This window comes from Pieris rapae, chromosome 19 (assembly GCF_905147795.1).
Source record: "Pieris rapae chromosome 19, ilPieRapa1.1, whole genome shotgun sequence".
Lineage (NCBI taxonomy): Eukaryota > Metazoa > Arthropoda > Insecta > Lepidoptera > Pieridae > Pieris > Pieris rapae.
Window position 1 is genome coordinate 5,986,676 of NC_059527.1, and position 16,105 is coordinate 6,002,780.

Genomic DNA, 16,105 nt, shown 5'->3' on the forward strand with positions numbered 1-16,105 from the left:
TAAAGAGCAAAGATTTTTCTGTATTAATCCACAAAAATCTAAGACTCTTGAATGAGTTAATGTATGATGGCATTCCATAGGTACTTAGGTAGACAGTTAAGTCGAGATTTAAATTCCCAATTATTTATTTACTAATAAAAGGTTGCCAACGCTCGGGATACTGATACATTGATACAAGAAATATAAAATATTATTAATAATGTGACAAGCACATAACAAGAGATAATAAAAAGAAATTAAACAAATAAACTAAACGAAAATCGATTTCAAAGTGTGATTTATAATAAAAGTGTAGTCTGCGATACAAATTCTTAAATTCCATAATAAACATATTTTGTTTAATTTTTTTTAAGCAAAATTGTAAAGGCATGATCACAAAAACAACAGTGGTACGTTCAACGTTTATTTTGAATTTAACTTACAACTAACGAGTATTATTTCATAAATATAAATGCAATTTTAATGTAATTGCCAAGTATGCTTTATAGCTATACTGACAAGAACTGATATGGTTTGCTGTTATATGTTAAATCATACATTAAAAACGTTAACTAGATGAAATTATTTAAGTAAAAAATTCACTAGGATTTTTGGAACCTCTTAAAGTGTAAGATGTGAAAAAATTCAAAGACGCTAGTTTCTTGCGGTGTTCATACAGCTATTAAACAGATATAACCAGGTAATCATTGCTTTTTTAAGCTCAAATATGTTTGCAAATTATATAGATTATGCAAATAAGTTTGTTTGTAACATTTGTTCTTCCTTTTAATTATATTCTTTTTTATATTATGTATGGCTGTCATACCAAGAAAGTATGGGTCTACTGATAATGTCTTGCTGGTGACAGCAACTTTGAGCTGATTTTAAGACATTTTTTGTTGTAGTGTTTTTGTATTTTTTCGTGTATGTAGCTATAATCATTTTTTAAATATATAGTCAAGAAAAACTTAATGATTTTAAAAATATAAACTCGCAGAAATAAATTAACGTTTTTTGAGTCATACATAACAACAGCAAACCATTATACCATTTAAACCGAAATCCTAAACTTAAATGTAGTGTATGCAGTTAAATGCCCATGGCATTACTTAACATAAAGTTTACAGTCTATTTGAGCATCGAAGCAGCAAGTATTACTTATTTCTAACTTATTCCTAGTAAGTTTAGTTGAGCTGAAAAAATTGTGACGTAGCATTTTCATATTATATTAAAGACAGTGTACTTGGACATCAACCATCTGTGTAATACAGATATAACTCAGAAAATATCTAAGGTTCACACACTTTTAGCTTTTGTTACAAATCCGAAGTATTTGATACACAAGATTCTTTTCAGAATTTAAGATTGCTTTTTATTGTATACGAATTTATTCGGTTTTAAGTTATGCTACGTCGTGAAAGCTATGTTGTGACATATAAAATATGATATAGGCATTGTTAGGCAAAGTAAATCAATCTTACATATAGCAGCTTTTAGTGGCAAGACTCAGTTTAAATTATACTAGAAAAATGGATTAAAAATTGTAAATTAAAAGTACCATTTATGTAATAAAAACATGATATGTTTCCTTCATGTGAAATTAAACTATTTTCGTACTTATTAACTAAAGAACCTACTATGTATCTACTACTTCTTTATTAAAACTAAATCAGTCTGTTTTGCCTCCTTCTCTCAAATTGTGTTTACGTATGAAACACGTACGTCCATTTGGATTGGTGTAATGAAACTGATTTAGTTTTTATAATAATAAACATAATCCTTAAATAAGACAGTCGATAATATACCTTTTTTGTATATAAAATCTAAATTTATTGTTTTCCATTGTAAAGGGAAACGCCTAAACATTTAAATACGGCAAAAGTATCCTTAAATATCGTTAAATTACCTACTTTGAATTGTCAACAATCTGCCTCACACAAGGATTTCGATGTCATTTCAGCCTTGTTTTTGGCTGGCGTAAGATTTTAAAATGGACCGTATATATTTTCTTGCTTCTTTTAACCGAGGTTTACTTTATTTGTAATATTGATGATATTTCAGAATCGCTATAGGCGCCATTTTTGCTGTCAAATGGTCAGGCGTATAAAACGTTTAGGTACTAGAATTAAATTTAAGTCACTAATGCTAAAATAATTAAAAATTTTAACCTGTGTATGAATATATATCAATGATATAAGAATTAAGAATTATGTGAATATATTTTTTTTTACAAATAATTGTTACGAGAGTATTTCAATGATGACGTAAGTATGTATTTTACAAATATAGATCATAGTCAAGTCCATTACCCCCACTTAAATAGTCATATAAGTAAACAGCCATTTCGTCCAGGGCATCGAACCTGGGGTCGTTTATTGGTTCGTCCTTGAGCGCACGACCCGATCTGCCAAGGGATCTGCGGAATTTAATTTCTCATATATAAATATTATATTATAAACTTGGAATAAAAATCCATGTTGTACATTTTTTACTGTGAATTTAGAGTTAGATCTAGCAAGATCGTAAATTCAAATTTTAAATTAAATTTTTCCGGACTTTGAATTAAAGTATAAAATGACCCTAAGAAGTTTGTTTTTGTTGGTTTTGGAAATAACTATCGGACACAAAAATAAATCCGCAGCTCAGCTTTTGCTACGGGACTTTCAAATATTATGCTTAATATTTTATAAAAACTTACCTAAAATCACCATCAGTTTCCAAATCGTCTTCACTCGTGAACCGATCGCGAATATCCTTCATGATACAGGCTTCTAGTTTCTTGTGCTGCAATTTAATTTGTGTAATAAATAACATTAAACTGATAATAACTATTTACCCAGTTATCTATATTATATACCAGTGACTCGTAAACCTTGACAAATTGCATAACTAAATCTTCCTCATTAATCTATCTAGATATTAGTGAAAACTGAATTCAAAATATTATCACTACATATTATAAAACAAAGTCGCTTTCTCTGTCCCTATGTCTTTTGTATGCTTAAATCTTTGAAACTACGCAACGGATTTTGATGCGGTTTTTTTAATAGATAGAGTGATTCAAGAGGAAGGTTTATATGTATAATAACATCCATTAAATAGTGGAGAAGTACTATAGTAATATCTTTGAGGTTTCTAATGTGATGTCGTAAATAATTACATTTTTTCCGCTTACATTGCAAACGCAGGCTGAACCCTACGAGTTTTATCAAAATAATGTACTAAGTATTGTACACATTGAAAAGGTCTACAGAAAAGTCCGGGATGGTATATGTCTATCTCTTATGGATAACCCACATTTTTATATACAACGTTCACAGATTTTCTGTAGTGTATTTAGTATCAGCATTGCAGCCGTGCGAAGCCGGGGCGGGTCGCTATTATTAATAAAAAATAAAAGTTATACATTTGCTGTCACTGTCTTTTTTGTACGCGGATGGAAACATAATAAGGAACTTAATCATATATATCTCATCGTAAAGGCAGCCTTAAAAGTCACTTATCTGGGTTTATTTGTAAAGAACAAATAACGTGGCTATGGGTAAAATAAAATCGGTTTAGTACGTCAAGAGATTACTAACTTTTTTTTATATTATATATATATATTAATAAGAGCGATTTTTAAATATTAAATCGGAAGCATGTTTACCGAAAATTCTTTCAGCAATATGTTACATAGGCCTATACCATGATTGAATCATTTTTTTTTGGATCAAGTTAACTATCGTGTTAGAGTTAGCTATATCTAATTTTTCATTTATTTTCCTTTTAACAATACAAATTTGAACCATACTCATCTTAATTTATTATGTACAAAACAATGGTTTTATTGAATAACCCGATAAATTATTGGGGTACCTTATAACATCTGAAGAAGAACATCGGCTTGATTAGCTCTTGGGACAGCGGAGACACGTCACGCTTCATATCCGGTACACATTGCTGCAAAGGTTGTATGAAATGTATTTTTTTTCAAATATAATGATTATTCCGAAGCGGTGGGCAGAGACAACAGATCATCACTACGGTCCAGACACTGTCACCTCATCCACTTTCGTACTTCGGGTACTTTTAACTTGTCCCTTGTCTGGTACATTGTCTTCACAGACACGTCTAGTACCTCATGGAATTCGTCCAGGTATACAATAACAGCCTACTCTACCCGTTTCCACCACCCACCATTGTGGAAACTACCAAAGCCTTTCGTATCCTGTCATCATGTCCTCTGACCCAAACTACGCTGTCATTTCGAGGCATTTATTCTACTTTCACTCTCTCTCTGACACACTCAACATAAATTGTAGTTATTCAATATATGTAAATAGGATTATTATATCGAAACTCACCGAAAACTTTTGACAGAACTGGAGGCCATCTTGAATGTCTCCTTTCAGGTCACTTGCAACTGGCAGATTAGCAATTCTCTGCGTTATCTGTTCATAGTTCGGCTCTAGATTATGATCTATATAACCCAGCTCTTGCATGACGCATGTAATATTTCTGACTTTGCCAGCGTTGGGACCTTTTGTTATGATGTCAAGGCGATCACGGAGGTCGAGGTCTCGCTAAAATATATATTGTATTACTTAGTAGCTTTTTTTCTTTCGGCAAATGGTTCAGTGATCACCGAAATATTCCTAATACGTCGAAAACATTGTTTCGCCAAGTATGTAGCTCCGGTGTTCTTTGACGCCATGTTGGATACCAACTCCATCCACGCAAGCGGCTCTGACGCGTTTTTTTTTTAATTTTGAAAAAGACAAATTATTTAATAATATTTTTAGTGTGAGAGAATTTAATGAATTCCTGTTACTTTTTAGACAATAAAAGGTAACTTAAGTTAGTATTAAAATTATTTCTTCTCACACCTTTTATTTGCATGTTGCGTTGAAAGGTATGTCGTTTTAATATTTAATTATAATAGTGAATCAATTCCCCTTACCGACATCCTGTTAGATGGGTAATAATTGCTTGTCGGTTGCTGATAAAACTGCTGCATTGGTTGGTAGTAGGGATTGTATTGTCCAGGGTACTGATATGGTGGCATGGGGTATGGGAACTGATAGAATGGTGACGCTGAACTGAACGGTCTGAATTGCGGGTTTGTTGGCATCATGTATGGCGGTATTGGTTGGGACTGGAATGGCTGGAAAGTTTAAAATATCACAATATTACTTCTTCTATTACATCCAACTTGAAGAAAGTGCCCATGACAAATTGCTACATCACAAAATTCGCGGTTATAATATATTTTTTAAATATAAAATAAAAGTACAGAAAACACCAAATACTTAAGCCTAGTTAAAAGTTAGTGCTCGTATAAACCAGAGAGTCAAAAAATGCAATTACTAATACAAAAAACGAAACGAAAACATTACAACAAACAGAGAGTAAAAAAGTTTTTATATGTACATGATATTACAATCTATCTTATGTATAACAAAATATTTTAAGGGTATCTTTTCAAAGGCAATGGCTGTAATCAAAGATGTATAGTTAATTCATTTTTATAAGAGAGTTAAATTGTATTATTATTATTAATAATGATATGATAATACGAAATTATAAGTATTTATATTTCACATTCCTTTCCGTCGCCTCTTTAGCTCAGTGGTAGAGCACTGGTCTCGTAAACCAGGGGTCGTGAGTTCAATCCTCACAGGAGGCAAGGTAATTTTTATTGTTGCAGTTTGTTTTTATTTTTTTACATACCGGTTGAGATCTTAACGGTAGAAGTTGGCTGAGTGGAATTTTTTGGACGTGTAATTTCTCATGATTCGGCAATTCATGTTCCTGATTTTGCCCAGCACCATCTGGTGACGGCTTGGTGATTGTTTGCGTGTTCGGGTCCATTGCGAACCCTGGCGGTAATTTGCCAAACAAAATGGATGGTATTTGCTGGTTCGGAGTTTCCTCAAAAGATGGCGGTGATGAGCATTTTGCATATGCCTCTTTCATTTCCCGCCTTATTTGTTTTACGACTTCAGCTCCGAAACAACTCTCGTAGATCTAAAGATATAAAAAAACATCTTATGAATTTAATTAAAAAATTTAAATTATGATAAAAAATATTAATAATATTCTTAAAGTTGAAATTGCGTGTAATTTTTTTATATTTCAATTTACTTTCATAATGCTATAAATAGGTTGGATTTTTATTTTATAATAATTAATATATTGCAATAAAATTAAATAATAAGATAAATAAAGTGAAAAAGTTGAATTTTAAAGCAATAAGTAAATATAAAATTAATTATTGTTTTCAAATTAGAAAACTATGTTCGTTGATCATTAACAGAAAAAATCAAGGCACCTGGTTACTAATTTCAAAACTAGCAACAAGAGCAGTCGTGGCCGAGCGGTTAAGGCGTCTGACTAGAAATCAGATTCCCTCTGGGAGCGTAGGTTCGAATCCTACCGACTGCGAACTATTTTGTTTTTTTTTATTACCTTCATCATAGCATATTTCTTGATGAATTTGTCATCATTACTTCCTAATGCGTGACACACTAAGCATAATAACATTGTTAACGTTATTCTCCCCATGGTGGTATCTGAAAGTAAATACATGTATGAAAATAAATCAATTTGATTAATGTTGGTAAAAGCGTATTAATAAATTGTAAAAGTATATTTTGAATACATAAAAACTATTACGAATTTAATTTAGAGTAAACATTAATGAGAATAGATTAAATTAATTGCTTTTCAATCTAGAAATACTAATTCATTCGATTACCAAATTTTAATAGTAATATATCGTCTAATTAAGATATATAAAAACCCAAATGATAACATTAATTGCTATATCAATTATAACGTGTATACATAATGGGTTTTAATCACTTATTAGATTTATTTATTACAAAAAAAAAACAAGTCATAGAAATGTGGTAATCACTATAATGTCACAGATTAAAAAGAGGTTATATTATGGGCGTGGGTGTTGCAAGGATGATTCGTATAACGAGTTCAGCATAAAGTACAGACCAGATCTGTAACTCAAGTCCGGCTCTGTACTTCAAGAGCAAACGTTTATGGTGATAGAACATTGATCACCAGCGCGGCTAGTTATTAACGTTAATCAACATAAAAGAACAAGTTAAACAATTTTTAACATTTGCGCTCCTGACAAGCTTTTGTGAGATTAATACAAAACACAGTGGTTTTCAAATGTATCATGATTTAGATTACATTGAATATTATCTATTTTTGATACCATAACCAACTAAATGTTGCCCGCCTTCACGTGGACACCGGAAGTCTCTACATCTATCATTTTTGTCTATTATGTCAATGAGACGTAAAGAATATAGAGCAGTGTTGGCTTAGTGGCTTCACCGTGTACCTGAATTCGCGGGTTCGATCCCCGACTGAGTACCAATGGACTTTCCATGTAAGATGTAAGATCGATTGAAGGAAAACATCTTCAGGATTAAAAAGTCGATGGCGTGTGTACTTGCCTATTACATTTTCAAATGATCGTAAAACAGATATCTGAGGCCTAGACTTGAGGAAACGATGGATTAATAATTAATTATCTCAATGAGGGATTGTATCAATGAATATTTTTAAATGAACTTCCTACTACTAAGCAATTTATCCTCGATTTGTAATACGACTAATAACATTTATTATAATGAATCTTTAATGACTATCGAAATACGTTACTAAAATGTAAACAGCGAACATGAGTTATAAACTCAAATGATCAAGTGTTGAGTTCATTAACATTATTACACATGAGTTAGATTAACCGTTATAGCGATTTAGACAGTGATCAATTAGAACAGGTGCTAACCGTGTTCGCAATTTGCCTATTACTAGTCAAACGATACTAAAGAAGCATCAAGGAAAGTTCCACGATAAAAAAATAAATAATTTACGTCTCTGCACTCGGCAAATGATAAGTTCTCGCAATTATAAGTCTAAATACAAGGTTTAGCAAGTACTTTTACCATGAATTTTTTTTCCGCGGTGGTGTTAATACGTACGTTTAGCAACATAAATTTGTATATTAATATGTATTTGTATATTAATAATTTTTATTTAATTTCATTACATTTCAAATTTAAATACGTCCTATACTTTTAGGATTGATACAAAAATACAAATCTTTCTCTTCTGTCACCGTTTGTACTGTATTTTTGTAATATGACAGCCTCTTCTTTATTTATTCATATTTGGTTAAGATTTAAAAAATACGTAAAAATTGTCAAATAAACCCCTAGTCCTTAGACAATTTTATTTGATTTAATTCTTGTAATATGATATCAAATAAACTTACACCCGGAAAGATTATTGCAAACCGGCAGTTACACAATTTTGTTACAAAAATTAACAAATTTAATAAAAACCCTGGTCGGCTCTTAGATTACTTAAACTATTCCATACTTATACGGATAGATGAGTAACAAAAATGAAACATGCATAAAGTAAGACATAAATTGTAAAAAATCTAGATGGTGCTGCATAGGTCATTGATCCCATGCGGCCTTGCTCCGGCGCATACACGCAAGCTTGCATAATGACGATCATTTTACTTTTTGTTTTTATCTCGATTGAGAAAGAAAATAATTACTTTACGATAGCGATTCAGGTAGATATTAAACAACTTACTTCGACCATAAATACCTTTGTACTTATAACAAACTAAATATTATGTTACCATGACGATGAAATTTTTTTTTATTTAGCTTATTACTTCGACTTTTTTGAGAATAAAGAATCTTGAAAATAAAGGTTTAATACATTTAATTAGATATATAGATGGTGCTTTGCAACACCCAATAACCTGACTCTATTATTTAAACAGACTTATCATGAAAATAAACGAATTTGGATAGTATGAATGAAAATTGAAAGCAATTGAACGACGAGTTTCTGTTCAGTTTGGAGTTAAATTTTCAGTTCAGGAATTTATTCTTAATGTTCAATATGATGTATTAGTATGATTATTATTTTCTATCTTAAAAGTTTTGTCTATTTTGAATAGTAAAACAGAAAATATAAAAATCTCTCGAAACTCAATCGATGAAGATGGTTTGCTTAGTATTAATTAGTATTAAACCATCTGCACTTATTAAAAACAATATAAATAAGCTATATATTTTATATATCGGGCAAATGGGCAGCTACCTACACCCAACAAAAAATAAATAGTGCCGCTGACGGCTACAACACTACTTATAGTTAGTTCGTCTTATATTTTTTTAACAAGATAATACCAAAACTTTGCTATAATCTCGTTTTTGGCTTGTTAACTTATTGAGTACAGAAAGCCTAATTTATAGTTTGGGAATATTATATTCCTTGACTTATCTATGTACATTATTTCTGGAGATTTTCATAGACATTATAATGCATTTTTTCAAAACCAGTTTTTGCATGTACCGTTTCAACTTAAGCTGAGGGTGTAATAAAGTAACAAAAACTAGCTTCGTCTTTATCCAGCTCTAACCGGTATGACTGTCACTTCATATAACAGCCTGATAAGTTACTACAGGTGTCCGAGATTTTATCTGTGGACGTGGAAAAATTAAGTCCCTAAGACGATAATCAACATCCGCTACTTAGTGAATCGACTACTGAATATACTCTATGGTTGTATTACCTTGTATTCCTTTATATTTTACATTACATTTTGTATCTGTATTTGCATTGTTCAAACTGTCGCTTCGGGGTTCTTCAGATGCCTTAACATGAGTGTATGTAGAAAGTCGAAAACAAAATTTGTATGAAAATGACGTGTCTTATATATTTGGTACATATGTATATTTAAATCATCGGAGGCATTGGGCGGTTCGATTGATATTAAGCGCTCTTTTTCAGGTGACCCTCGTGAAAAAATATTAAGCGTAAAGTGCATAACTAAATTAAAACAAATTACAGACTTACACAATAAAATAAATCAGTGGTGCTAAATTTTAGGCCTGGGCCTCAGATTTTGGAATCTGTAATCATAATCATTTGTCAATCTAATAGGCAAGTAGGTGATCAGTCTATTGTGCCTGACACACGGCGTCGACTTATTGGCTCTAAGGCAGAGTCGATTTCCTCACGATGTTTTCCTTTATCGTTACGAATGTTAAATGCGCACATAGAAAGCTATTGCTGCACAGCTGATTGAACCTTAGGGATGTGAGTCGCACGCGGAAGCCACTATGCCAACACTAATATACTTATACAATTACAAAACCAAAATAAAAGAAGATAATATTTGTAAGAGTATAAATATCTTGATAATTTTTTTGAGTACCCTTCTAAATACCACGGATCCCTCACCAAGCGGATGGTGGTCATGCGAGATTCTTTAAATCTGCGGGTATTTTGGGCCGCGTCAACCTAATGGCGACACTTGGTATAGAATTTATTTTAGTAAAAAAGTTTTATCAAAAAGTTTTAAATAAAAAATTCAATAATTAGTTGGACTATTTTGGGAACTATATATAAAAGCGAAACACATACTGTTGCTTTATTTTTGTAGGCTTTATCAGGCTCTACAACTTCTCTTCAGAACTAAATAATATACCTCGTTAAGGCAGCGTTCGTAAGAACCGTCCGTATTTTCTTGCAAATCGACTACCACAAACAATATCTATTAAGTTTTTATACACCCTATGACACTCAGAAATAAAGTGATTGACAAGAAATCGTTTTCTTAACCAATCAACATTCTGTTACCGAAAATTAATTTTTATTCGCCACATAAATTTTACAACCTACACCAACTCAAACCCAAAGTTGTATGCAAATGGACCGGTTTATATATCAATTATTGACAGTTTTTCGAAAAGCATTACTAAACGTATACAAACATAACGGTTTGGCTATTTCAAGTAAAGAGCAATCATCGCAGAAACGGTACGACAAATTATTTTAATGGATTGCTTTGTGAGTTGTGACAGTCTTTGCTTTAACAACGGTTTAAACATTAGTCTGTGTATAATTTTAAGCAGACAAGACCAGGGTTTTAAAAAGGAATATTTATAGTATTTTATTGTCGATATTTTGTTGTAAGTTCCTAAGACGATGAGGTATAAGACGAACGAACTAAAGACGATTACATTTTTAAGTATTGCGTCAATTATAAATGCCCCTACAGTTTAAAAAATGAGTTTAAAAAAGAACAAGGATTGTATCGAGTGTCTCTTTAATAAATCTAATGTAGGCTAGGTGGAATCTGCGTTGTTTAAATCTTCTTCGAATATTTTTTGAAATTTAAGTATTTAAATTATATAAGATTTCAATATTTATATTACTTTTGTTCTATATAGTCAGTTCATACGCATTATTATAAATTATGACTATTTTACAAGTTATTGAGTTGCCTGAAAAAGTGCGTTAGCGATAAATGTGCGATCTATTAAAATATTTTTCAATGCTCTATGACTAAGTACGTAGGTACTTAGTCATAGAGCATTGAAAAATCAACTACATTAAAAAAAATAGTTTTGCGTTAAAATGACACAGTTAAATAAAGAAACCCTACGGAAATATCATAATGACAAGTTTTCTATAAATGTAAGGAAATAATTATTAACTTAACTCTAATAAAAAACAGCCTATATTGTAACAGGTTTATTATAGGTTCAAGATTCCGCATCTTAGATACGGCAATTCGAATAATATTAGATTGATTTTGTGAGACTATTAAAGTAACGGCACATCGGATTAATATCAAGTTAATTGACTGAAGGAGAATGTACTGATATTACTTCCGTATACAACAATGGTGGTTTTAATTTATTCATGGTCCATTTCATAAGGTATTTGCTCGGCTACTACCGTTGTCCCACGCTCCTAGAGGTTCATAATACACTAATTTGTTCCTGAGATTTCTACTTACTGAACTTATATGGTAACCTACGTCCATAGATTTTTAAATTATGTGTTTATTAAGGGTAATTCAGGAACAAAACTATGGCTAACTTACGTCAAAATTGTATTGAATTTTGACATAAGGAGGTCAGAGGTCGCGCGCGTTTCAGAATTTCAAGAACCCAAATTCAATATTAAAATCTACATAATATGTACTGTCAATACTGTCGATTTTTTTGAACTAAGGATACATTTCAAACTTTAAAACGAAGAGGTTTAGGGAGGTTAAATTTATATAGCATGAATAAACAGTAATCTTGGTACAAAGGTAATTGGAAAAAGTCTTCCTGTTCACAAGGCACTTATAAGGCGTATGTCGTCATGACATGGTATTAAACAATTGTTATGAGGAACTTACATAATGAGTGAAATACCACGGTATGTAACGGTGATGGGAGATTTTACGTACAATATAACCGATAACAATATTAACTGTAAATAAAAATTACTTGTGATATTCGCGAGATATTTTTTAATTGCCGTGAATTATGAGTTGCTTGAACTTCGTTTTTCTGGTAATTGTATGCGAACTACAGTTTTGGTCTGACATATCTGATAAGGTGATTCATTGAAAATATTTTTTCGTAAGTGCTTAGTGAATTAGTTTTCGTTCTGATCACTAGATCCTAACTTGTTGCATTTATGAATGAATTTTTATTTATTCTAATGCAAACGAAACCCTTATTATAACGTAGATTAATCTAAATGTTAACATTACTTGTAAAATATTTAAATCTTTATTTAGACTATTTAATAATATAACATATTGAACCTTATCAAATCAGAGGCCGTTCATTTATTACGCTAGCAGATTTACTGTTATTATAATTTAGCCGAAAATTGACAGCCTCTTGTCGGCAAAAGAAAGCAAAGCTCTGATAAAATATTATACGTAATAATTTTTTGTAGGAATTCTCGAAAATGTATTTCGTTTTCAAGTATAGACAATGTGTGGGTAATATGTGTAAAAAAGAAAATAATGAATGTTGACTTAATCACCAAATAAGAAAATCAAAGACCCCCTTCTCCCCTATAGTGCTTACGCAACACTTGAACGGCCCTCAGATAAATAAACCACATTTCTGAAATATTTATTTAAAAATATACAATGCTTTAATACTCAATTTAATATAACGAAAGTGTAAAACCATAAAAGATCGCTTATACATACGTATTTTTATAGATATTGAATCAAAATAGCTTAATTTTTTATCTTGAATAAGTTAAATTAAGAGATGAACCGTACTAGGTACCTAGTCTTAGGAGTACAAGTACTTTAAAAAAACTAGATACAAAGACTAGTTTCACGAGTATTTCTATGTGTGTATCTAAGACACCAAAATAAAGAATGCAAACCACAATTAAGACGTTTGATACGGCTAACAAAAAACTAGGTCAGCTTTTTACAATTGCGTATCGAATTTATATTTATTTTAAAAATAAATAAAAATACTCCCGCTGGTTTCGGAAATATTTGATACGCTCTACTAGTTTCTAAAAACAGTAGCTTATTAGGCGAAAATCCAATTAAAAAAAAACGTTCCACCATTAAGGAGCATTTTGGCAGACTCCCTGTGACAGCAAGCTAAGCGATTGGAAATATTATAATGCAAAATGTTAAAATTTTATTTTTATATAAAACTAGACTATATTATAGTAATATTTCCGAACCAATTCGACTAAGGGTATGCGTACTGATTCTGAAGACCATAGACTTGCAATCCTTCCTTCTATAAATGTCCTCTTTATAATATTAGTATAGATATACGAAAAAATATAGACTATATACAATTTGTCTTTGCTTGTCTATTTATGTTTCCGTCATAAAACAAATAACACGTGGATTCCGATTTAAATTAATAATTCTCATAATAAAATTAATCAAATTCAATGTGTCTTAAAAGTCTGTTGTAATCTCAACAATAGCAACAGTGTTCTGTTTCACTAATAATTTTAATAATTAAAATAGCTATTTTTCATAGATCAACTAACTCTTACAGATAACAATTGAATGTTGCTATCTAAATCAGTAATGATGTACAAGATTAGATGTTGATTTTTTTAGAGCTAAGGAAATGCAATGTAGTAATAAGAGGTTGATTCTTTGTAAATGCCTAGGTTTTATAAACAGTTTGAATAATATTCTATTACTTTACTATATAAATCTATTAGAATCTAAATTAGATTAGAATTATATTGATGAAATCTGAACATGTATGTATAAAAACTTATTAGGAAAATCTTAAAACGACGAAGAAAGAATTGTATTTTTATAGTGTAACGCAATAATGACTGGAGCGATTTAAAAAACAATTTCGCTCTTAGAAATTAGAATGCTACATTATCCCTAAATATAGGCATATATTTATTACCAAAATACTTTGGAGACAAACTTCCTTATTCATTAAATAATTCAATTTAATTACTCTGTATATCTGTCCCCTTCTTATCATATTGTAAACACAATTTATAAGAAAGAGAAGAATGTTTGAAGAAGACAAAAGACTATCAATTCTTCATAGTATTTTGGAAATACACTATGTTACCGTGTCCAGCCCTAGGAAGCGAGTCAGGCTGCCAATAATTTATATGGTGGCATCTTTCACTACCACGAACTAATTTCATAATAAACAATTTAAGGATTATGACTTTTACTCTATAGAACCAATAGGCAGGAGACTAATGTTTAGTGATACTTCCCAAGGACGCACAGCGTGAAGGCCCACCTGGATTTATAGAATTATTTGCATTTGATAAAAATATTGATTGAGCAATAAATTACTTGCCGGATCCGGATAGGTATTAACTATAGTACTTAAGTATTGCGCACTTGGACTCAGCAAAAATGATACAGTAAGCACATATATAATGATTTGCACGTAGTTGGAAACCAGTGTTCTAACATAGTATTGGCTTCCAAGAGGCTGTCATTATGAACTAGTTTGCTCGATGTTTTTTATTAGCCAAGAAAAACATCGCTCGTTGATTCAACCCGTTTCTTGCCTTTTTCTTCGTGTTTTTATCTATGTTATTTAATGTGTCTATGAGAATATTTAGTTATATCCGCATATTTTAGACTTACTTAAGTTTCAATACTTAATAATAAACACGAATAAATGATGTGAATTATAGCGAAAAATCTGTGTTGATATAATCGAGTAAGTATTCTAACTAAATTAAAACACCACATACATTATTGAATAATTTTGTCTTAATTTTGTAAGATAAATTTATATCATTATGGTAATTTAAGAAGTCTTTTTTGTAATAAATGTGATAATGCTACTACTATGCTACTTTGTAAACTAAAAAAGCTCGCTATTTACATGTAAGATACGTTCAAAAAATATATAGAATTTGCCTATTCAAATAATTTTATAATATGAATACTAAAAAGTTAACTAAATGTTCAACGATGACTGTGTTATTATAACGTGTATTTAAATAGTCGAAAACTGTAATTAAATTAATCGATTAAAATGATTATATAAAATTATATCTCGTTTATAAAAATAAATTAAATAAGATTAAGCTTTTTCAATCAAGATACAGATAACTACTTAATATGTAAAATGTATAAAAGTTTTCTGGACGAAAGTTATCTATCGTTTAATAATTTCAAGCTTTATAATTATTTCTTATACTTAGATTAGCTTATAGAAGATTATAAAAACACGGTACTCACTGTGAAAAGCTCTAACAAAGCACTGCGGGCGCAGCAATGCGAGTACGCGCGGAGTGGTGCAATGACTTGGCCGGTCTTGACCTTGCGCGAAGAGTAACGCCAAACGGACTGCTTACTTGTTTTATACTCCCTCATTTGATAGATACGGTTGTAAAGAGCAGCGAACATGTATACAAATATTTTCGTGATCAGATAGAAAATCTGTCAAAAAAACTGATAAGACAGGCAAAGTATATATTTGTGAATAGTGTTAACTTTAAATGGTACAAAAAAGACCTCCTCCTCTCATAATCCCAGGGATGTATCCATCCACTTACACAAAAAATGTTGATCTTTACGCAGTGGTTGTTAAGTTTATTATCTGACCAGAAAATTCATCCTGGGTATTTCCAAAATCTAAAATTCTATATGATCGAAACGATGTTAAATGTCTTGAAATCAATGGTCACATGACAATATTTACGACGATTAATTTTGACCGATTAGTATCGCAAATATCTTAATATCTAATCTCAAATGAGATTTTCAATGTAATCCATCGCAACGCATCGCCATCGCATA

At 31.0% G+C, this 16,105-nt stretch overlaps 1 protein-coding gene and 2 non-coding genes across 3 annotated transcripts; 2 read left to right on the forward strand and 1 right to left on the reverse strand.

Moving 5' to 3' along the window:
• Positions 1 to 373: 373 nt before the first annotated feature.
• On the reverse strand, positions 374 to 15,734 carry LOC110998550. The gene is made up of 8 exons (XM_022267250.2): positions 15,545 to 15,734; positions 6,430 to 6,533; positions 5,692 to 5,988; positions 4,922 to 5,125; positions 4,326 to 4,544; positions 3,838 to 3,921; positions 2,678 to 2,763; positions 374 to 2,395 (listed from the first exon to the last, which is right to left on the reverse strand). The coding sequence occupies exons 2-8, from the start codon at positions 6,523 to 6,525 to the stop codon at positions 2,257 to 2,259; spliced, it is 1,125 nt and encodes a 374-aa protein (XP_022122942.2). The 5' UTR covers positions 6,526 to 6,533; positions 15,545 to 15,734; the 3' UTR covers positions 374 to 2,256.
• Positions 5,576 to 5,647, forward strand: Trnat-cgu. The gene has a single exon. It is a non-coding gene; the product is annotated as a tRNA-Thr (tRNA).
• Positions 6,324 to 6,405, forward strand: Trnas-aga. The gene has a single exon. It is a non-coding gene; the product is annotated as a tRNA-Ser (tRNA).
• Positions 15,735 to 16,105: the final 371 nt, after the last annotated feature.

Coding starts and splice junctions, on each gene's coding strand:
- LOC110998550 (XM_022267250.2), bottom strand. CDS start 6,525: ATGGGGAGAATAACGTTAACAATGTTATTATGCTTAGTGTGTCACGCA. Junction 3,922..4,325: donor AGTTCTGTCAAAAGTTTTCG/GTGAGTTTCGAT, acceptor CAACCTTTGCAG/CAATGTGTACCGGATATGAA. Junction 2,396..2,677: donor GAAACTGATGGTGATTTTAG/GTAAGTTTTTAT, acceptor TAAATTCCGCAG/ATCCCTTGGCAGATCGGGTC.